Genomic DNA, 23,112 nt, shown 5'->3' on the forward strand with positions numbered 1-23,112 from the left:
ATTTAATCCTAAGCCTCACTGGTTCCCAATGCTGTAGTCTGCAGTGCGGACCTGGCCCTTATCTAGCCTAGAGTCACACAAGCTACTAAGGGGGAAAGCTAAGACTTGAACCCAGAATCTTTCTCTCGAGTCCAGTACTTTGAGCCCCAATTCTCACTGCTCCTTAGATTGACACTCGCTCAGCTGATGGAGTCTGGCTAAACCCCAGACTTGCCTTTGTCCATTCAGTAGCTACGATGGCATTTAGTCAGCACTGAGCCGTGATAGGCCTTTGTGGCACTGGCATTAGGAGTTCACAGGAGCCAGCCCCAGGGGGGTGGGGGTGGAAATAGATAATCATACACAGATTCTCTTTCTCGAATCGGCTGTGAACCTCATCGGCCTCACATGTCACAGCCTCATCTGCTGGGTTGTTGACTTTATTGTCAAGGAAGGAAGGAAGGAAGGAAGTCTCAGTAACTCTAACCGAGCCAACCTCCTCAGTCACTCCTGTCGCTGTGCGTGAGCCACAGTGTTGGTAATCAGTGTATGTGAGCAGGTGGTGTTATGCGGTTGTTAATGAAAAGACTAGGCCTGTATTTAATGTGTCATGTCTACCAGGAGCTAAGCACAGGCCTTTCCCTCCTGCACTCAGGCCCACACCAGCCACTGCCAGCACCCACTGTCTAGTCCAGTGAGGCTCCAGAAGGGGAAGGGGACTGAGCCACTGGTCACTTAATCTACATAAAAAGCCAAACTTAAGTTTAAGCACTGGCCCAGAGAAATGATGAAGTGGAAACTTAAAGGTTCTTTGGAAAGTCGGTTAGATGGTGTTTTGCTGGGGCAAACACATGAAGGAACGTTTCATCAAAGTGGACACGGGTGTGAAAGGCTAAGGCAGACGAGTGAAGGAGACACAAGAGAGAGGATGTTCTGCAAAAGTAAGATCGTGAAAGGACACGTGATAAAAGATTCTTTGTATTGGTTCACCTTACACTGCATAGTTGAGATGCATTTGCCAGGACACCATAGAGAGAAATGCACCAAAAAATTCTGCTGGTGTACTGCAGTTTGTCGCTGCTTCCAAGGACTCCGGCTGATTGGGTACACTTGCTGAGGTAAGGCTCATGGAGGACATGTGATACTTGGAGGGGATAAATAGGACTCCATGGAGTGACAGGGACAGAGCTTGAACTGCTAGTACAGCTAGATGTGCAATGCTTGTGGGTCTCGTGTCTTCCCTGATCTTCACTTCCCTGAGAGAGGCACAGTGAGAACTTCTCCTGGTGTTCCTGCTGGCCCCTCCTGCTGACTCGAGCCAAGGCTGAGGCCTAGCTGTCTCTGTTAGTTTATATCACTACTGTTGCTAACTTCACTACCAAACTGGCCTGCTGGTATAGCCGTGAGGTGTTTGCGAGTGGATGGAGCTGGCGCTCATGCTGACCTGTGAACTGAACTGCTGATTTCCAGACAACAAAGACAGGGGTTGCTCCAAAGAACCTTTGTAACAGGTTCACTTCCCCCATATCCTTTCTTTTCCAATACCTTTGGTGGATGGTGGGTTACAAGGAAGGTTAAAGCATTTAAGAACTATTATTAAAAATAGGATTTGAAAAGATTAAAGTTACAAAATGATACCCAGTTCTCCCCCTGAGAACCATCAATCTCAGTGGGTGCCCAACCCTGCCAGCCCCTCCTCAGCTGCATGATCTCTCAGGCCCTCTCTGCTTGAAACTGAGTATAAACCCAGTGTCCACTTTGGCTACTTGAAAGGGAGAGCCTCTTTTGAGCAGGAAGACAAAACAGCACTATTAAAAATTAAAGCGAAATTAAAAATTGAAACCTTCTATTTCCCAGCAGTTAATTGTTCAGTGCCACTGGCAATTTCAGCCTGTCAGTGACCTGAGAATGAGAAGCCAGATGACAGCCTGGAAGTGTAGGTGTGAGCAGGAGGGAGGCAGGATGAGAGGGGCAAGCTTCTAGGGGGAACCTGTGCCTGAAGTAAGCTCAGTTACCAAACCTGACAACCCTGTCCCCTCAACGCACCCACTGTGACACTGTCAACTGCCTGAGCTAAGATCACCATAATAAGGTTCTAAAGAGCAGGAGGAAATGGTGCTATGTGATATTCAAATGCCCTCCCTTCTGCACAGGGCATTCAACCCTGAGTGACCTCAGCATGGCCAGATCCACCATAGGGGACGAAATCTGCTGGAAAAATTACAGAGCTCCACAATAAAGCATCTGGGACTCTAGATTACTAGGAGCTTGTTGTAGACTATATGTCTTCATGCACAGGTACATTAATGGTATACAAGGGCTAACTAGAAGTATTACAATTCTGTGTATTAGGCTGGCCGGGTGGCTCAGCAGGCAAAGGCACTTGTGTGGGACCTGACAACCAGAGTTTGTTCCCAGGAACTTTCACAGTGGAAGGAGAGAACCCGCTTCCACAAGTTGTCCTCTGGCTTATACATGCGTGCCTTGTCACACACAAATAAATGAATTGATATTTAAAATTCTTGTGACTCACACAGTAGACTAAGGAAAGATGAGGAACACACATCACTCAAGCTGTAGAATCCCAGTAGAGAGATGATGTCAGCACAACAGGGCCCATGGCTGTGGAATGGAAAGAGGTTGTGGAAAGAATCCGAGAGCAAGAATTGATAATAGAATTATACTGTAGGTGGACAACGGAAAAATTCTCCCAGGCTTGGACTAAACTATTTATTGTGGTGGGAAATGAGAAAGAAGAGGGTGTGGTGGGACTGAGAAATCATGTGCGTGCAGTGAGGTAGGCAAAGAGGGAGAGCAGTCAGGTAGGTCGGTGCAAGACAGGGGCAGAGGCACCCGGGCGAAAGACACAGCTGTGAGAGCCAGCCATGCACAGGGGTGTCATGGGAAATAATGTAAAGGAGAAGATTCAATGGTAGATGTCAAAAGCTCCTGTGACAGGAAGAGGGAGATGCAAGGATGGAGAATGGCCAAGAGGAACCTAAAGACAGAAAACAGAGGTCACGATGTATATGCATCCCTGTGGTACAGGAACTATGCATGGCCTGCACCAGGTTGGGTCTGTGGTACTTTATAGGAAAGGATAAACTGATATACATAGAAATGTTTATTTACTGACTCATTCTCTCATCTTGTAATTCACTTATTCAAGAAATAGATGTTGGTGCCTATTAATGTGAAGATGGTGTGCATGGGTAGGTGTATGTGCCCAATGTGGAGATCAGAGAATAATTTTGACTATTGTTCATATATATATTTGTGTGTGTGTGTGTGTGTGTGTGTGTATTTTTAAGACAGATTTTCTTCTGGCTTAAAACTCACAAATTAGGATAGAGTAGCTGACCAGGGTCCTACTAATTCACCTGTCCCCACATTCCAGTGTGAAATTACGAGTGAATGCCACCACGTCTGGATTTGGGTGGTTTTGCTGTTGCTGTTGTTGTTTTGTTTTGTTTATTTTTAAGTGCATTCTGAGGATCAAACCTGGGTTCTCATGCTTACAGGGCAGCACATCGTTGTCCGGGACACAGCCCTCAAAGCGATATTCCTTACAGATCCGCTTGTCATTCCTTTCAAAGTGACGCTACATGGGGCCTGAGGAGGCCATGGCCTGTTGCTTCTCTCTGCCCACAGTAATTCACAGTGCAAATGCCACAGCAAAACTGTCCTAGCCTCTTCAAAGTGGTGCCCGCTGACCACTTCAAGCTGTCTAGGCCCAAGGGACCTTACCCCCATAAGTGTCATCTCCAGTGTCTAGCACTGGAACATCATCCCTAGAGTAGACACCTCAAGCTGTCTAGGACCAGGGTACCTCATCCCCATGGTGGCCATCTCTAGTGTCCAGCCCCTGGACCTCATCACCACAGCAGCCATCTCTAGCTGTCCAGCCTTGGGAGATCTTACCCCAGTAGCCATGATCTCTAGATGTTTAGCCCTTAGAGCTCATCCCCATGGCTGCCCTCCCTAGCTGTCGAGTCTCTGGACATCATCCCTGTCTAAGCTGCAGTGCTCCCAACTCTGTTCACTCGTGGTGTCTCCCAGGCAGCTCCCCGTGCGCAGCCTATTGAACAACTTGGGCAGGACAGAATGCTCCTTGCACACTGGCATCAATCTCCTGCCCTGAGAAAACAGTCGACTTGCCAGAATATCTCCAGTTTCTCCAGAACCTGCGATCCCCAAAAAGAACGAGGCGCTGTTCTCTCCTTCCTCTACAGCTGCACCTGCACCCCTTGAGAGGTCTCTTTCTCTGCCAGCCCCTCCAGTGCTGAGACAGAGCACTTCCTGTCCTATTCCTCAACCCTGATGACCTCATCTATGACCACAGATCTCCCTGCCACCCGTAGGCCGATGACACCTGACCCTCTATCTTCACCTCATCTTCAGCCAAGCTCATGAGCAACCGAGGCTTTCCACCCAGAACCTCCTGAACACCTATGCAACACAGTGTCACCTCTCAGGTCCCAAGCCTGTGGCAGTTCCTAGCGTCTCTTTCCTAGCAGAACCATCAATCACAAGTCTCCCAGACCTGACCGTCACCCTGGGCAGCTCTGTTCACATCTTTCCAGTCAGTTGATCACATGACCTTAACATCTACTGCCCCCCAGGACTATGAAGTCCCCCAGCCCTGCTTCCTCTACCTGCTCCCCACTTCCTGCCCATCCCCCCTCCTCCCTTCTTTCCTTCCTCCATGTCTTCTTTCTGTATTAGTCCTTGGGAAAAAGCCTGGGTGGCATGCTTGCTAAGCACATACTCTGCTACTGAGCTACAAAACTCCAGTTCCGAGATCAGGAACTTCTTGAATGTATCATACTGTCCCCAACACAGTGCCTGCCACGGTCTTTTTTGTTTTATTTTGGTTTGGTTTTTGGTTTGGTTTTTTGTTTTGTGGTTTTTTGTTTGTTTGTTTGTTTGGATTTGGTTTTTTTTGGAGACAGGGTTTCTCTGTATAGCCCTGGCTGTCCTGGAACTCACTCTGTAGACCAGGCTGGCCTCAAACACAGAAATCCACCTGCCTCTGCCTCCCAGAGTGCTGGGATTACAGGCGTGCGCCACCACTGCCCGGCCACAGCTTTAATTTCTGGCAAGAACTACAGGTTCGGTTGTGATCAAGTGAAGAAATATTTATATGCAAATAATACACACATACACAGAAACAAAATTCTACTTATTAGCACTCATCCTTAGGATATGCACCTTGATCGTTTATTATACTTCGATGCTATGTGTAGGTGTGTGTGTGATGTATATTAACATGTGGGTATTCACATTCCTCAGCACACATGTGGAGGTTGGGGGTGGGGGGGACCACAGGGGACAGTCCTCACTTCCCGCCGTGTTTGAGGCGTGGTTTGTTGTTCCCACTTCCTAAACCAGCCTGGCTGACCCATGACCTTCCAGGGTTCTCTTGTCTGTATTCCCACCATCTTGCTTGGGCATCATACACACAGGCCACTGTGTCTGGCTCCACACAGCTTCCAGGGGGCTGAGCCGCAGTCCTCACACTAGCATGGCAAGCCCTTTCCCCACGGCGCCAACTCCACAGTTCCTTGCTTGTTTTTAAAGCCTGTTTAGGCTCAGTGCTTTCTGAGAACATGATGGGTAGTGAGCAGCAGTTTGGAAAACACCAGCTACCATGTCCTAGGTTTCTGATAAACACTTGTTCTCTGCTTGTGGAAGGAGTGAATTCCTGGCCCCTGATCTCCTCGCTCATAGTTTCTACCTCAAGGATATGTTTTAGCTGAATCTAGAGAGTTTTCTTGGCTCGCCCCAGATCTTGTCATTTCCTCAGCAGCATCCTATGTGGCTTGTAAAGCCCCTTTCACGCAGCGTTTTATGTTTCACCTACACTGACCATTTCCTGTTGCAATTACCACAGTGCTCAGTCTGATTCAAAGCACCCTGATCTTAGTTTCTTAGCTAAAGCCCACTGAGGAAGGTCTACCTGCTCCTGCCAGTACCCCCTCATCACCCCCTCCCCCATCTCCTGCCAGCATCCCCCTCAGGGGCCCCCTCAGTGCCCCCTCCCCCATCTCCTGCCAGCATCCCCCTCAGTGGCCCCCTCCGTGCCTCCTCCCCCATCTCCTGCCAGCATCCCCCCCAGGGGCCCCTCCCCCATCTCCTGCCAGCTCCTTTGGTGTGCCTACTCTCTGTCCTTACTTTGGATTGAACCAGTCCCATAGCTGAGGCTCTTCAATGCTGTCTCCATTTTTCCCCTTTTCTTTCCGTCTTCCTATATCCACTTCTCGATAACTGTGGGTCCTGTGAACAAAGAGAAGACAAAGTTGGTAAGGACAGGTGGCTTCCATGACTCGTGTCTCAGGGCCAGAAGGCATCACTCACAGCACTGGGTGGACTGGAGGACGCAGGGCACTGACCCTTGAGCCCTATACACTTCTGATAAAGGTGCAGCGCTTGTCTCTCTGGCCACCATGCAGGTTGGGGGTTAGGTCCAAAGACCCAGTAACTCTCAATTATTTCAGAACAGGGGAGTTTTTTTTAGAACAGCACTCCAAGGAACATTTCTGTTCTATGTCTATTCTGAAATTTCAACTTCAGCCTGAACTTCACCCTTAACTGGATAGAAAAGAGCAGAGGAAGAAGGAAGACAGACAGGAAGGGGAGGAGGAAGGAGGAGGTGGGAGGAGGGGACAGGGGGGTCTCAGAATTCCACTGTAAGTCAGAGTCCTCTGAACTGGGGAGATGGCTCATCCTGTAAAACTGCTCGTCATGAAGTTCTGATGATCTGAGCCTGATGATCACACACTGGAACCCACAGTGGACAGACAGAATTACCTCCCGAAATCTGCCTTCTGACCTCGTATGTGCACTGTGGCATACATGCAGCTGCAGTCATACACACATCATACACACAAATACACACAATAACAATAGAAGCTAACAACAACAGCAGCAATGAAGAGACCTCTTGGGTGAGTTCAGTGAGCCAGGAGGAGGGAGGGAGGAAGAGGGGAGGAGGGAGGGAGGAAGGAGGGATGAGGGAAGAGGGAGGAGGGAGGAGGGAGGAATGGGGCCTCTCTGGGTTTCAGGGACTGAGGAACCCATCCTGACCCCTTACCCATTTTTAAGCCAGCTTGGGAACCACCAGTCCTTCTGCCATCTGCTCTCACCAACCTCTGGAATTCTAGGAAATGAAAAATGTAAGCACACCTAGAAACAGAGGCAGTCCCGGATACATGAAGGTTCTAAACTTCAGGTATCACTAGTAAAGGTGAACTTCAAGCTGCAGCTCATGAAACAAGGAGGCACAAAAGGCAGCTGAGCTAAAAGGCAGAGGATGGACCCGAGGGGCGTCAGCTGCGCCCTTCCGGGCTGCCCTCAGCACTCTACTCATCGCTGGGACCCCTGAGGATAAGGGGCAGGGAAATCAGCATGGTGAAGACCCTGCAGACACATGCGCCTGTGGTCCCGATCTCCTCCTGCTAGTGGAGTGACTTTGGCACACAAACCGTCTAAACTGCAACTTTCTCCTCTGAAAAGGGTAATCAATAATAATCCTTCCACGAAGGGATCTGTAATGACCAGCGAGACAGCAGACATGCAAGAGGCTGGTAAACAGAACTCTTTTGTTATTGTGTGTGTGTGTGTATGATGTGTGTAATGAGAGGTAATAAGAGAACAACAGAAAGCACTTTCCAAGAGTAGCTGTGTGTGTGTGTGTGTGTGTGTGTGCACATGCGTGTATTACAGAGGTCAATCTGAGAAAAAAAAATCCCATTTCCCAATTAATGATGACTTCAGGAAATCTGAAGATTAACAAAAGAAAAATAAGAATCTAATCATAATCCATCTTAGGCCTGACTTGAGATAACCATGGTTAAAGTCTCTAGTTTCAGGCATCTCTGGTGAGAGAAAGTTGGATGAGGTGACAAGATAACTCTGAACAGAGAGCATTGGGGACCCTGTTTGGAGATGGGGTCCTGGTAAGTAGCTCAGGCTAGTCTTGAGTTTACTAGCTCAGTCGTCCTCCCATGTGGCCTGTGGCGGAGGACAACAGGCTCACTCCACCACACCTGGCTAAGAAACCCACCCACTCTAGACCTCATCTGCCTCTGGAAATGTCTGAGATAGTTATGAATCCAAGGTGTGCTTATAATAATTGGGAAAGAACACAAGAATAAAAAAAAAAATCATAGGAAATAGGAAAAGACCGGCAAGATGTCTCAGTGGGTAAAAAGGTACTTGCCACCAGTTCAATTCCTGGACTCTTATGAATAGAAGAACCAGGTTATCCTCTGATCTGCACACACACACACACACACACACACACACACACACACACACACACACACACAATTTTAATAAAAAAAAATTGGTGGCCAGGAAGACTGCTCAGTGGATGAAGTGCTTGTTTCAAGGGCATGAGGAGCCAGGCTCAGCTCCCCAGCACTTAGACAAAAGCCAAAGGGAGTGGTGCAAGTCTCAAACCCTGGCACTTGGGGGGTGGAAACGGAAGGACCCTGGGCTGGCTGGCCAGCTAGTGTGGCCAAAAATAATGCCCGGGTTCAGTAAGGGACTTTGTCTCCGAAACTGAGGTTCAGAAGAATAGAATAATAAAAGCTGCCCTCTGGCCACATTGGTACATGCATAGACATGCATAACTGTACACAGAGTTCACGCCCATGCGATTGCCACACCCATACACCACGAAAATGCCACTCATTTATTTGGCTACCCCATGTATATTTTCACATGACCTTGGCAATCTCAAAGTTTCACATCTATTCTTCTCTTTATAGCTGAAGTGAGGGCACACTGGGTTTGTGTGGCCAAGATCCCTACGCAGCTAAGGATACACACCAGGTGTAACACCGGGAAATGAGCAACACACACATGAAGGCTACGTGTGGTAAAAGCCATTATAAATAATTTCTTCTGAGCTTCCTGGCCACCATGCAAAAAACATAACTCCTCCCTCATTGCCTCGGAGCTGCAGATATAATCTACAGCGTCCAGTTCCCTGGGTTCTTTTCCTAAGTCAACCAAAAATGATCCCCGTGACACTATTGGAGGGGAGTCCTCTGATCAGAACTGAGGGCAAAACTGGTCAATATTCTATAAAGACCAATTTGGGGACTGGCAGAGAACAGCCCTGGCTCCAGGGCCCTAGGGATCCTCCTCCCTCTCCCTCTCCCTCTCTTTCTCCCTCTCCCTCTCCTGTGGCCTGAGCACTACAATGGCTGCCTTAAAGAGAGGAAATCAACTATAGGGACTAAAAGATCAAGTGATGGAGACAGCCAATAGACAGACAGAAATCAGAACACTTACTTTGTGTGATATATCCATAAGAAAGAGCCTTCTGGGCTAAGGGCAAATAAGAAATAGAAACATGTCACACACTTTTAATCCTCAGAAAGGCTTCACAGCAGCCATTCTCCTTAAGTGCTGGGCTCTCAGGGGATTCCCGCAAGCATCACTGAGGAACTGAAGTGGCCGTCCAAACACTCTCAATTCTCTTTTTTATTTTTATTTATTTATTTTTTTGGTTGGGGGGACTTTTTTTTCTCCTTTCTCTCTTTTAAAGTTGCCCAGCTGTTTGTTACGTGACAGGAAGGTCCTCTTCCACCACAGTCCCAGATGCTGGGCTATGAGGAAGGCGGGGAAGGCTGAAACACCGTGGTCTGACATGTCCCTCTGAGGATTCATCTTCCCCACAGGAAACAGCCTGCCACATTCAGCTCAGATCCCCTGTGCTGAGCAGACCCCAAGGGTGTTGCTTTAACCAGTACCCAGAAAGGCTAGGCCAGGGACGAGGGCTACTTTAGGGCACTAGCTCTAGCCAGTCACTCTGTAAGACTTGCTAGGCATGTTCTACATGCTGGGTGGGACTCATGAGAAATATACACTATAACAGAGAAGGCAACATATAGCAGCACGAATCTGACCTGCAGGGGGATTCGCCTGTGAAGAACTGTTAGAAAGCTAGTATTGTGGAGCACAGCAATGGGCAGGAAAAGCTGGTGTGGAGAACAGTTAGGAAGTGGGGCAGTGGTCAAGGCAGCCATGACTCATGACAGTGCAGACCAGAGAGGCTTCTGGGGAATGTGTGTGGTGGCTTGGTACCTCTAATCCTAGCCTTGAGCAGTAGAAGCCACAAGTTTGAGGCCTCCCTGATCTACATAGCAATGACCAATGAGAAATGTCTCAAAAAGATAGGAATTAGTGCCATACTGGATAATGTGGTGCACTGTGCCTAAGCCCTACTACATCTGACTGTGCTCATACCATAGTAATAGTTGTTTCAAATTCTACCAGGATCTCTTTGGCCCTTATGTCCCCTTCCCGCTTCCTCCCCACACCAGAGCTCAAGCCTCCTCCTAGGGAGCAAGCATCTGCCTTCCTACCCTCTTACCTCCTCCAGCTTTGCCCCAAGACACACACTCCAGGACCAAGTCCTAATGCCCCTAGCCCCTATGTCCCTAGCCCTGAATCAACGTGTTAATGCAGTGCCTCGGCGAGCCTCGCCAGGCTCCGTTCCAGGCAGCTGACACACAGCGACTTTGGGAATCCTCACACCCCTTCCTGTCCCCAGCCTTACACTGAAGAGCAGAGGCAATCCATGAGTCTTCTCAAAGTCATTTAGCTAATGAGGGGCTGAACCCCACATCTGAGCCTGCGGAGTAACTCCACATATTGTCATAGGACAATGATGAGGAGACAATGGGAAGGGGAAAGGAAATGAGGAGAAAGGGAGAGACAATGGGGAAAGGGGGGGCATGAGGAAAAGGGGGCGACCATGAGGAGAGAGGAGACAAGAACCCAACATTCAGAGCACTGCCTGGCATCGGGGCACTATTTTGTAGTTCATGGTTACCAACTTGTCTTTAACACCCTTCCTTCTAAATTTTACCATCTTCTCCCACAATCTGCCAACGATATCCAGGCTAAACTGACACCTTAGCAAGCACTAATCCTCCAGGCACAGCTCGAAAAGTCACCTCTCCTGTGCCCTCCCTGATCCGATCCATCCCAGAGGGCCCCACAGAATGTGTTTTCTAAGTGTCTATAAATCTCCTTCCAAGCCAGGCCGTCTCTGCCTCCTTGTCTCACGGTCTCCTCTCTACCTCAGCGCCCTTCATCCACTTTAAATCGCAGGTTCCTTATGCACGCATCTCACACAGTTCACACTGTAATGCCCTACGGCGAAGGGCTCTATTTATCTCCCATGTGGCCCTTGCGCACTCAGAAGACGGGAGCTCTCCATGGAGCCCAAGGCGGAGGCCTCAAGATCCAATTCTACTTGGAACAAAGATATAAACCACTGCTGACCACCCCACCCCGCTCCCCTGCAAGGCTGGCCTCAGTCCTGTCATCTGAATACAAGGGTTCAGCTAAAGGGAGGGCGGGCCGTGTAGTTAAGTAAAAGAATGGCTCACGGGCAGGCAACACGGGCATAAGTCCTCCCCAAACGTGAACAGAAACCTTAATGTTGAGCGTTCTTGAGTCTTGGTGTTCTCATCGAAGACACACACACAGAGTCATTCCCACTTCGCAGAGCCAGTCTAAGAACAGGAGTGACATGGCCTGGGTGTCCACACATGCTCAGTAACTCCGGTCACCTTCATCACCTTCTTTGTCTCTATGGTTACGCTAATCTACAAGATTCCTTCCAGCTCTAAAATATGGCATTGTATTTTCAAAAACCTTTAAATCAAATGCTTTCCTGGGCCATGATCTCCTTATTCATTTATTATTTTCTTTAAAAACTGTTTATGTTAGTAGGTGTTTTGCCTGCATCACTTGCCATGGAGGCTGGAAGACAGCATCAGAGCCCCTGACCTGGAGTTACAGATGGTTGTAAGCCACCGTGTGGGTGCTGGGAATCAAACCTGGGTCCTCTGAAGGGACAGGGAGTACTCTTAACCACTGAGCCATCTCTCCAGCCCTATTAAGATTTTTTTGAAATAGGATCTTGCTGCAGTTCTATTTGGCCCAGAAGGCAATATTAGTTTTAAATGACTTATATACTAGTTGTTGGATATAGTCAGTTATATTTAAATCGCTTTGGGCACAGTGCCGCCTGCCTCTCTAGGGTGAAGAAGACCCTTGGTCCACTTCAGGTCAGTGCATGGCCAGTTCGGATGGTGCTAGAGACTTGTCCGCTTTCAGTAGAAAAGCAAGTGATTTCATGAATCAGAAAACAATGTATCTAGAGTCTTAGTATCAAACAACTGCCTGAGGTGTAGCCAGACCTCTAGCCATGGTGCTCAGAGCATCTTTGTCTGGCAGCAAAGATATCACTGCTCTTTCTGAGATGCCACACCCTTATGTGCATGCTGTGTGTGTGTGTGTGTGTGTGTGTTTATGTGTGTTGTGGAGGTGAGGGGGGAGCTGATATATGGAGTACCTATGGAGGCCAGAGGAGGATACTTCATCCCTGCATCCCCTGGAGCTGGAGATAGGGGCAGCTGTGAGCTGCCCAGTGAGGGTACTGAGAACTGAACCCAGGTCCTCCAGAAGAGCAGCAAGCGCCACTGCGCCAGTTCTCTATTCACCATGTCTTCATTAGTGAGCCACTCAGAAGACAGAGGCACAGCTCTAATTAAACAACACCAAAGGTGTCTAATCAAACTCAGTCCAGAGCCCACCGGTTATCCAAATGAGTGTTCCGGCCCCAGAGACGGCTTGCTATCTTGGACAAACCCAGTGGTTGGAGATGCTCCTTCTATATGCCACAACCCTGATGCCATTTTTTGCCTATCAGAGTAAAGACTGCTACTGTTCAGTGAATGTGTCTGCTGAGGCCCTGTCCCCAGGATGTGGACTTGGAGGTGGGCATCTGGGAGGTAACTAGGTTTAGATAGATGGGAGTCTAAGGCTGGGACCTCATGGTGGGTTTAGTGGTTTTATAAGAAAAGGAAACAATTACAAGTTGCTTGTTCTCCATAGTGTGGGTCTGGCGTGGGTCTGGCGAGAAGGTGGCTGTCTGCAAACCAAGAAGAAAGCTCCACCTGGGAACTGACAAGGACAGCAACTTCACCTAAGACTCTCTGGCTGAAGCCATGCAAGCTGTGGTACCTGCCTATGATGACAGAGATGACCAAGATGAGGATGATGAAGGCAGTGAGCATCTTCTTGTTTGCCCATCAGTGGTGCAGGGATTCTGTGCACAAGCTAAGCAAGTGCTCTACCACTGATCTGTGATTTCTATGGTTTTTGTTTTCAGGGCTTTTTTTTTTTTTTTAAACACAGTCTCATTGTATAGTTCAGGCTGACCTTAACTTTACTACATAACCAGGTTGGCTTTAACTCACAGTGATCCTCCTGACTCAAGCACTCAAGTGTGGGGATTGCAGGTATGATCCACCATACTGGGATATTATCCCCATTTTTAAAAGTAGGGAACTGAAGAACAGAGTAGCTGAGTAACTTGCCCAAGGTCACACAGGCAGTAAATGGGAACCCAGGACCAACCAGGCAGTTGGGCTTTATGGTCTAGACAAGATGTTCTTTCTTTAGCCCAAGAGCCTAAGAGTTGCCATATCCAATTAGTGAATCATCTCTTCCTTGAACTAGCTCAGATCAAATAGCCTACTCTCCAGATCTTTTTAGTTAGTCACACCCTACCTTGTCAGGCCTTTTCTCAAAAGTAGCTATTCAGAATGAAACAAGAGAACATCCAGGAAGTACTTACATGTTTACCACACCTTGAAACTCATATCTCCTGCATTCTGTCTGGAAGGTTGTCCCTCCCACTCCTGAATCTAAAGATACAGTTTCTATTTTGTAGCCAAGAGAGTTCTGCTGGCTCATCTGACTTTAAAACTCAAGATTCTGAAAGAGACAAATCAGATAGATGGCTTGCAATCCAGATCAAAGAGCTCTCGGGCCACTAAACACTTCATTGTGAAAACAGTACTCTTCTGAGGAAGCTCTGGATCTGCTGAAGTAGAACGGCAGAGCTCAGGCAGTGTCCCTTCTTAGGAACCTGCAGGGACTTTCTGCTGGAGATGTATCTCCCTGTGAGGCTGCAGACACCTGAGCATCCAGGAGCAGAGGAAGCAGGAAGATTTTAATTCACAGATGCATTTGGCAACTGAGAAACCTTTCATTCATCCTACTTTCCAAGGGAGGGAGAAAGAGTGTTTCAGCCAGGCATGGATGACTCACTGGTAAACTTGGTATTTTTGCAGCAAATCCCAGCAACTGGGAAGGCCACTTTCATCCTACAAGTATTTTAGGACTGCGGGACTCAGAGCTGGTTTCTTGTGGAATGCTACCTGAATTTTATTTATCTTTTTTCCTTTATTTAATTATTCTTTCAATTTTACGAGTATGCATGTTTTGCCTGCGTGCGTAGATACGCTGCATCTGTGGTTTCTGGTACCCATGGAGGCCAGAAAACAATGTAGGACCACTGAAACTAGAGTTACGGGTGCTTGTGAGTCACCGTGCTCTCTGGGGCTGGGAGTCAAACCCAGTTCCTCTGAAAGAGCAGCCAGTGCTCTTAGCTGCGGAGCCACCTCTCCAGCCCCTTTATTTTTAGAATTAAGGTCTCCTGGTAAGGCTATGGCTGGCCTGGAAGTCACTCTGTAGACAAACTTGGTCTTACATTTGTATGATCCTCCTGCCTCTGCCTTACAAGTACAAGGATTCCATACATGCACCACCATGCCTGGCTTGAATTTTCTGGCTTCTGCTTGTACAAACTACTTGAGATGGTGGATTTGGCTTGGTGTACTTTCTCTTGGGGTCTAGCCTACAGAAACTTGAGGTCTGAGGAGCATGGCAAGAAGGGGGATCATTACTTAGGCAGAAGTGACCTGGATGGTCTGTGGTTTTAATGACCATCTTGGGCTCAGGGACACAGGAAGAGTGGAATCCTGTTTCTGGCTCCGTTCAGCCTGCTTGGTCACTCTGCTGGCACCAGTCACACGGAATGAAAGCAGCCTTGCTAGCTGGCTTTATAATTACCTGTTGACATATTCCCAAAACACGACAACCACGGTTGAGACGATCAGCATGGACAGAATTACTTTTCCCTTGACATTCATTATTTTCTCCTGTAGAGGTGGGGAGGAAATAAAAACAGGGGGAAATAGATTAAATAAATTAAATCTGGAGCGTGAGATGGCTTCTGGAGCTGGAGAAACAGCTCCGTGATTTAAACAGCCCAGCAGAACACCTGCCGCTTTCGGTTCCCAGCGTCCACACTGCAGTTCACAGCAGTCTGTAACTCCAGTTGCACGGGATCTGATGCCCTCCCTCTTCCAGCCTCCATGGGGACCACACATACAAGTGGTGCACATACATACATGCAGGAAAAACACTCACACTAACTATTTGATGCAATAAAGATAATGAAAGGCATCTATCTGCCCACATCCTTTCTAACAGGATACATTTGTGTGTAATTCACTAGAGCTGAGACACGTGTTTCCCCCTCCACCCGCCCCTCAAGTACACAAACTAGTCATGGCCAATTAGGCCAGCGCAGTTAATGAGGCCTCATGTTCTGAGAAGGATGCTGAGGCTGATCCACATGGGCATCGGAAAGAGAGGAGAGAACTGTAAGATGTTCCACAAAATTCTAGTTACCTCTGAGGCTCCCATTCACCAACTCTGTTGCTGCTGCGGTACTGAAGCGGTGCTCTAATGATTCTTTAAAACCTAAGCCACACCCACTTTTCAGCCCCACCTGGTTTACCCCACCACACCCTCCCAAGGCAGCACACAACCGGAACTACTGAAGGAAGTATTCAGGTGTTTTTTAAACGTGGCATACGATTATGAAAGAAAGAGAAGAGGATAACAGACTGAGAGGATAACGGACTGAGAAGTACTTCAGGATGGAGATCAGGGAAGGCAAGATGCAGAATGGGCGTGACAGCTGCACACTGGAGATAAAGATGAGCTGCCACAATAAAGGGGTGAGAGCCTCTAGGGAGCAGCACCCACTCGGGCTTGTGATGGCCATTCCTGGTTGTCAACTTGACTACATCTGGAATGAACTACAATCCAGAAATGGAGGGCACACCTGTGATCCAGATCTTGAGGATGGAGGACTTGTTTCTGACTTGGATCTTGACATGGAGATCTTGACAGGGAGATCTTGAGGCATAGTGGCCATGAAAATCTTAGGTCCAGGCAAGATAGTACAGGCCTTTAATTCCAGGAGACTGGGGTAAGCAGATCTCTTGAGTTCAAAGTCAGCCTGGAACAAAGCAAGTTTTAGATCCAGGCATGGTGGTACACACCTTTAATCTGAGCCACGTCTTCTGCTGGAGGCCTACAGAAGGATATTGGAAGATTTTTCTTTTACGGCTTGCACGCACTTCCCAGTACCATAGGATAATCAATCACCTAGTACAGCAGCAGTAGTGGAGTGTAGTCAACTAGAGCCTAGAGTGCTACAGAAGGCAGAGATGGAGAAGTGACACCAGCCCTTTGGAGGAGCCCAGAAGATGAGGTATGGATCCCAGACATTGGAACAAGAAGCTGTGAAGCTGACTTGGGTACCCCAAGATCTTAAAGATGCCAGAGCCACAGGATAACTGCTGAGAAAAGCTGCTAACAGGGAGTGGAGCCAGCCCAGGAGAAAGGAGGTCATTGTGGTCAACAAAGATGAAAAAGGAGTTGGAGATCTGAAGACTGCTTTGACATCAGAATCAGAGATGTAGAGTTTGGCGTTTGCCCAACTGGTTTCCTGTCTTGCTTTGAGGATTACAGTTAAGTGATTGGATGAATCTCAGAAGAGCTTTGAACCTTTAACATTGCTGAGACTATAGACTATGGGGACTTTGGAAGTTGGACTAAATATATTTTTTATTATGCTGTGGCTAGGCATGGCCCCCATAGACTCATATCTTTGAACAAGCCTGTGGGGGCCAGGGAGTGGAATGTGGAGTGGTATATGCTTGGCCCAGGAGGTGTGGCCTTGTTGGAGGAGGTGTGGCCTTGTTGGAGGAGGTGTGACCTTGTTGGATTAGGTGTGTCACTGTGGGCTAAGGCTTATTAAGGCAGGATGCACAGAGCTCTTGGAGCCCTGAGGGGAGATTGGGAGACATCAGAGCTTTTGGGGTAGAGAAGAACTGGATGAGTTCAGAAGACCTATTCACCTGTTGAGAGGTGGGGGTAGAGTACCAGAACCCCAGCATTAGTAGGGAAAATCACAGACAATTCTAAGGACCAAAGAAAGATTATAATTGTAGTGTGCACTTGCAGGTTGCTGTTCCTACTTTAGGAAGTTTTGCATAACATTTTGATTCCTTATGGCACTCTCCTGTCTGAGAAGTTGCTCCTCAAGACTCGCTGGCTCTCTCTGATTCCAAAAGCTCAGAAAGGACAATCCTCTGGCCCACAGATGAACTATCCACTCCGGAGCCAGGCCTACCTCTCTCTGGCCCACATACCTCACAAGGCAGTGGGGCCTGGCCTTATCACCCAGAGCATCAGACACCTAAGGACCAGGCCTGACAAAAAAAGAACTCTGAGTAGATCTTAACTGCTCGCTCTGCCCCGCCAGCTGATCTGCACACCCCAACTTCTAACTCACAGTATCATTGGAGTGGCATCCCAAAGGCCCCAAGGCTAGGTAGAAAACTCAGCAGAAAGCAGGCTGAGCCAGCCACGGAGAGCAAGCCAAAGCAGCCTCCATGGCCTCTGCACCAGCTCCTGCCTCCAGCTTCCTACCTTGAGTTTCTACACTGACATCTCAGTGATGGAGTGTCACCTGAGAATCTTAAGGTAAAATAAACCCTTTCCTTCTGCAGTCGCTTTTGGTCATGGTGTTTATCACAGCAATAGGAACTCTGACTAAGGCAGTGTCCCGGGGATTGAACCCAGGTCCTTGGGCTTGACAGCAAGTGCCTTTACCTTCTGAGCCGTCTCAAGGCTCCTTTTAGGTAGCAGCTAAGAAGATGAGGCCTTCCTCGGAGCTGGCTTCTTAAGAAGCTCAACACAGACAGAAGCTGTGAGCTTATCTCAGAAGGAACAGCAGAAGGCTTTCAGATTAATTCTAGAGAAGTGAGCGCTAAGACCAGATGCAAACGCTCTAAATTAGCTGGGTTGGGTTCCGAAGCCTTCCTGCTGCCTGTGATCAGGCCTTGAGAGAACAGCTCCCGGGTACCACACTTCAGTCACTATCTGTTTAGCCCAGAGGCTGTGGATTTTAAAGGGCCCTGAGTGACCAGGGCAAGAGCTGCTCCCCACACAGTTCTTGCTCCCTTCAATTCCTAGACCTCCTTCTCTAACCTTATCTTCCACACAACCTGAGACCCCACACACACACACCCATCAAGTGAGCCTGTCAGAAGCCTGGCCATCGACTCCTTAGCGTATTACAGGCTGGAGCTGATCGCTGCTGGGGATAAACGGCTCAGCCAAGGCCAGGTTGGCCACACCTCCCTTGATTTTGGTCCCTCCCTTGATTTGCAGGGACCCCCTTTTCTATTTCCAGGGAGCTTACTTTTCTCTTTTACTAGCTCCTCGTTCTGTGGGTCCAGAGTTTCAGATTAGTTGTGGGGGGGGGGAGGCACTCTGCTAGATCAAATTAAACGGGTTTTTTGTTGTTGTTGTTTTGACAATGGGAATAAGACGAGTGATGGAGGATGAAAATGTGTGTAGCCCGGGCTGCACACAGCAAGACTCTCATCTCAAAGAACAAACAAGGGCCAGGGAAAAGTCTACAGCCTGAGCCTGATGCCCAAAATGTACCATAGAAGGAGAGAACTGGCTCCTAAGGGCTGCCCTCTGAGCCACCAACACACACACACACACACACACACACACACACACACACACACACGCTCGTGCATATCTTTAATCCCAGAACTCAGGAGACAGAAGTAGGCAGCAGATTACTGCCAGGCCAGCCAAGGTTACATAGTGAGACTGGAAGGAGGGAGGAAGAAAGGGCTAGAAAGAGGGAAGGGGGGGGGGAGAAAAGGAGAGAATAGGGGAGGGAGAGGGGGAGGGGGAGGGGGAGAGCAGTGATTTCAGAGCAGTGCCATCACAGGATAAATGCTTTTTCAAACTGTTAGCCTTCATTACTAATGTTCATAAAGGAGGGTGCTGGGAGGATCTGTTGAAAACAAGGGCTGGTTCTTAGAAAGTGCTTGCTCGGAACGCTTGGAGAAAGGCGAGCTCTGGAATACAGCTTATACAAATGGGTGCGAATGGAGAACATTCAAGGCCTCACCATTCCAGCCCGAGCAAGAGCTGCTGCAAAGACGGACGAATGTTAATTTGTCTGATCAAGTCCAAGGATGCCCTGTGCTTGCGAGGAGGCAAGGGCGAGCCGGGCTTCCAGGCTCAGTGGCACCAACCCCACTCACCCGGTATCCAATCCAAAGCCTCTCCGAGTGGAAGGAGCAGGCCACAGAGCAACAGAGTCAGCTGTGCCACCCGAGGCAGTCCAGACCGGTACTCCGGATCCCACCTTGACTGGCCTGGTAGGTGTGTGTGACTTTTGTAGATTTCAGGAATTTACATCAGAAGTGGCTCTATGGCTGGGAACCACGTGCCCTTTGGCTGTGGCTAGCTGAAAGATGTCGGAGTGAAGTGTTAGAAGCAGACACAACATGCTTCCTAGAATGTGGAACCCAAGTTCCCAGGGAAACAAGGGCTGCCAGGATGGCCAATTGGTCTTTTAAAACCATTTTGATTTTCTCTCTGGACCAAAATGAGGCATTTGACAGCCAGTGTCCTAAAAGTCCGTCTCCATGTCCTCAGATTTTTCAAACTGCAGTTCTGAGAATTGGTAGATTACCATCTCTTTCATCAGGTAAGAAACAAGTTTGACTGTTTTCAGATCTTGGCTCCAAGACAATAATAATAATAATAATAACAATAATAATAATAATCAGACAGAAACAAACAACCAAACAATGGTCCCACCAAAGAAGGCCGAGGGCCTGTGCAGCCTGCACAAACTGTGCCTGGCGTATGCTCACCACAGGCCATTAAGTTCGTCATTCAGAATACTATAGAGGCCACTGCGATCGGGGACATTTCCAAAGCAGAGTCTTCGATGCTTACATGCAAACTCTACTTCAAACTGTGTCACTGTGAGAGCATTGCCATTCACTCACTGCAAGGTGGTCAGGAATTGATCTCGAGGAGGCCACCCTGAAGGACCAAATACCCCCACCATGACTTAGACACTGCCCCACAACTTCCACTGAAGCCCACATAAAGGAGTGGCTTCAGGCGGACCTTCACCTATGCTGTTCTGCTTACTACTATATAAACGCCTGTTCACAGTCTTACCTTTTCACTGCATGGCTTTACAGAAGATGTGCACAGTAGGCACTTATATTTTTAGAAAGTCCAGTGAGCTTACAACAATAATTTTTGAAAGAGGAAAATGAAAGTAGACTTCTTGTGTGTTAGGTGGGTGAGTTTATAAAACAGGATCACGTCTTATGGGTCAATCTGAGGTGAAGCTCTCTAATAAGTATGTTTATCTCTCCTAAAAGTGAATGTGTGGTCTCTCCTATAATATGTAAAACAACATCTGGGGAAAAAAAAATAGGAGTTACACTTTAAAAGAAAGAGGGCAGAGTGTGGTGGCCTGTGCCTTTAATCCCAGCACTCAGAAAGGCAGGTGGATCTCTGTAAATTCAAGGCCAGCCTGGTCTACAGAATGAGTTCCAGGACAGCCAGGGCTACACAGAGAAACCCTCTCTTAAAAAACAAAGCAAACTAAATCAAAACAGAGAGAGTTAGTGACAAAGAGAGAAAGTGAGTGTGTGTGTGTGAGCGAGCGAGAGAGAGAGAGAGAGAGAGAGAGAGAGACAGAGAGACAGAGAGACAGAGAGACAGAGAGAGACAGAGACAGAGACAGAGAGACAGACAGACAGCCTGGAGCCCTCCTGTAAACTCTGAGACCCTGTGACCCAATTTTCTTGCCACCTCTCACTCCATCCTCTGGCCACGCCCAGATTCAACCCTACAGAGCTTGGCTCCTGTGTGGGTTCCCAGATAAGCACCTGCATCCCTCCTCCTGGGGCACACCAGTGTTGGTGGCATCTCACGAGGCAGAGCCATGCTGGGAAGCCTCCGCCTTCCTGGATCCACTTCACGACTCAATGAACACCCCTCAGAGAACCTCACAGACCCCCCCCCCAGCCAGATGGAAGCATTCCTCACAAACAGTTCCTCCCTGGAGCCGACACTGGGCACTCCTGTTTTCTCCATCTCAATCAGGGTGAAAGGTGACCCTCCTGGAAGCAAAAGGCCCTGGAAAAGCCATTACCATTGTCTTGGAGCTAGGAGACAGGCAGGGAGAAAGCAATTGCCAAGGAAACCAAACCCCCAAGGACTGCTCTCCACCCCCTGGGCCTGGAAGCCACTCTTTCCTCCCCAAGGAATGAGCAGGCAGGATGAGGCACAGGCCCTGCAGCGTGCTTAGTAGGCGCACCTATATGTTTGTGGAGTAAACAAATCAATGAGCATCCTGAGGGACTTCATTCCTGCACCACGCTGACCCATCAACCACCATGGACTAGACTACTGGGTACCAGTGGGCTCTTGAACACAGAAGCATGCGAATAAACAAGGCCACTGGGGACCCGACACTCCAGATCCGGAGGCAAAAGACTAAACAGGCTACAGAGTGTCGGGGACTAACAAATGTTACAAAAACAAACAAAACAACAGAATGGTAAACTGGACACTACCTGTTAACTACATACACGCATACATGCATACATGTGTTAACACACACGCACACAGACACATGCAGACACACAAACACAAAACACACACATATACATCCACATGTACACAAACACACACATGAACACACATAAACACACACACACATCCACTCGAGCACACACGCACACACACACACACACATGCGTGTTCATGCACACTTTCACACATGCACAAACTTGCACATGCACACCTTTGCGCGCATGTGTGCAAACACACACACACACACACACACACACACACACCACACACATTTCTGGTGATAGGACTCTACACACTAGGTATTCTAAGGAAGCACTCACCTCTCTACTGACCTCTACCCACAGCACCAGCCTTTGGTTTCCCCAAACCCTCAATGCTATCCAAGAGTGTTTTAATCCAGCACTACAGGTAAAGATCAGACCAGGTGGTGACTCTGACCACCGCAGGGTCCCAGATGTATCCCCTGGGGAAGTTGCTTTAACCTGAGGTGTTGTCCCATGTATAATATAGAGACGACACAAAGATCTTCCTTGGGGCTTTACCAAGGACAGAAATAGACTGTTCTTACAAGGCATGCCAGGCATTCGGCACATTCTCCACAATGGTATCTATAACCATGACAATGCTCCTAGGAAGAGGGTTCCAATCACGGCTGCAGAGCTGTGTGTTCACCAGAGACAAGACTCTCATAGGACACCCCTCACAGAGCAGCTAGGATGAGCCCGAGACCCCAGGTCTGACAGAGAGAAAGCCTGCTCTGCCCAATCTGGGGCAAGGCTGCAGAAGAGCAGTCCTGTGGCCTCTCATGGGTACCCACATAAGGCATTTGCCAACATCAGGCGGGAAAGTGACTGAAGCCGTCTGTCCTCTTAGAAGACCAAGGGCCACCAGCCTCCTGCCTTAGAGACAGAGTTAGTTCCACAGTCCATAAGAAGTCATTTGCACCAGGCCTTTCCTTCAGGCTTCTCCAGGTCTGGATGGGAACTCAGTCCCAGTCATCTGTATCCCTTAGGCACAAGGGCAGCCCGTATGCTTTTCCTAGACTGGATGATCTAAGGATAGACAGAGGCTGGCTCACCAGACGCTTGGGCCTCGGGCTCCTCTCACAAGATGAAGTTTTATTCATATCAGAGGTCAGGTAGGAGAAAACTTAAATGCTTTCTAAAGTGGAAAGGATCACGTAGAGTCTGGAGGAATCTCTGTCTGGCTCTGGTAGCTGTCTGAGGCTGCAGGAGGAAGCAAGGAGCTGCCCCACTTACCCACCAGGGTCCCAGAACCGTGACTAGCATCCAGGCTTTACTGCCTGTTCAGGGGTCACGATGTGCAAGCTTCCACTGCTTCCCCAAACTGACACCCGGCCCGGCTGCCCTACCGTACTACCTACCAAGGAACAAAGACTACACTCTGGGGATCTGCCTGAAGCCACCTGAGCAGGAAGCTGTCCAGACCATCCTAGAC

At 48.6% G+C, this 23,112-nt stretch overlaps 1 protein-coding gene across 24 annotated transcripts in view; it reads right to left on the minus strand.

Moving 5' to 3' along the window:
• Nucleotides 1–23,112, minus strand: part of Ggta1 (glycoprotein alpha-galactosyltransferase 1 (inactive)) — a 71,738-nt gene that overhangs the window by 7,418 nt on the left and 41,208 nt on the right. For 18 of the 24 annotated variants that reach the window (XM_052182336.1, XM_052182326.1, XM_052182334.1 and 15 more), the window contains 5 exons: nt 15,992–16,168; nt 14,929–15,017; nt 9,283–9,318; nt 7,073–7,138; nt 6,154–6,255 (listed from right to left, as the gene is read on the minus strand). In XM_052182336.1, the coding sequence (XP_052038296.1) occupies nt 6,154–6,255; nt 7,073–7,138; nt 9,283–9,318; nt 14,929–15,017; nt 15,992–16,084 (386 nt within the window). In that variant the 5' untranslated portion in view covers nt 16,085–16,168. Of the gene's footprint in view, nt 1–6,153; nt 6,256–7,072; nt 7,139–9,282; nt 9,319–14,928; nt 15,018–15,991; nt 16,169–19,289; nt 19,496–23,112 lie in introns of all 24 variants that reach the window. The other 6 variants (XM_052182325.1, XM_052182323.1, XM_052182319.1 and 3 more) reach the window with 6 other exon arrangements.

This window comes from Apodemus sylvaticus, chromosome 5 (assembly GCF_947179515.1).
Source record: "Apodemus sylvaticus chromosome 5, mApoSyl1.1, whole genome shotgun sequence".
Lineage (NCBI taxonomy): Eukaryota > Metazoa > Chordata > Mammalia > Rodentia > Muridae > Apodemus > Apodemus sylvaticus.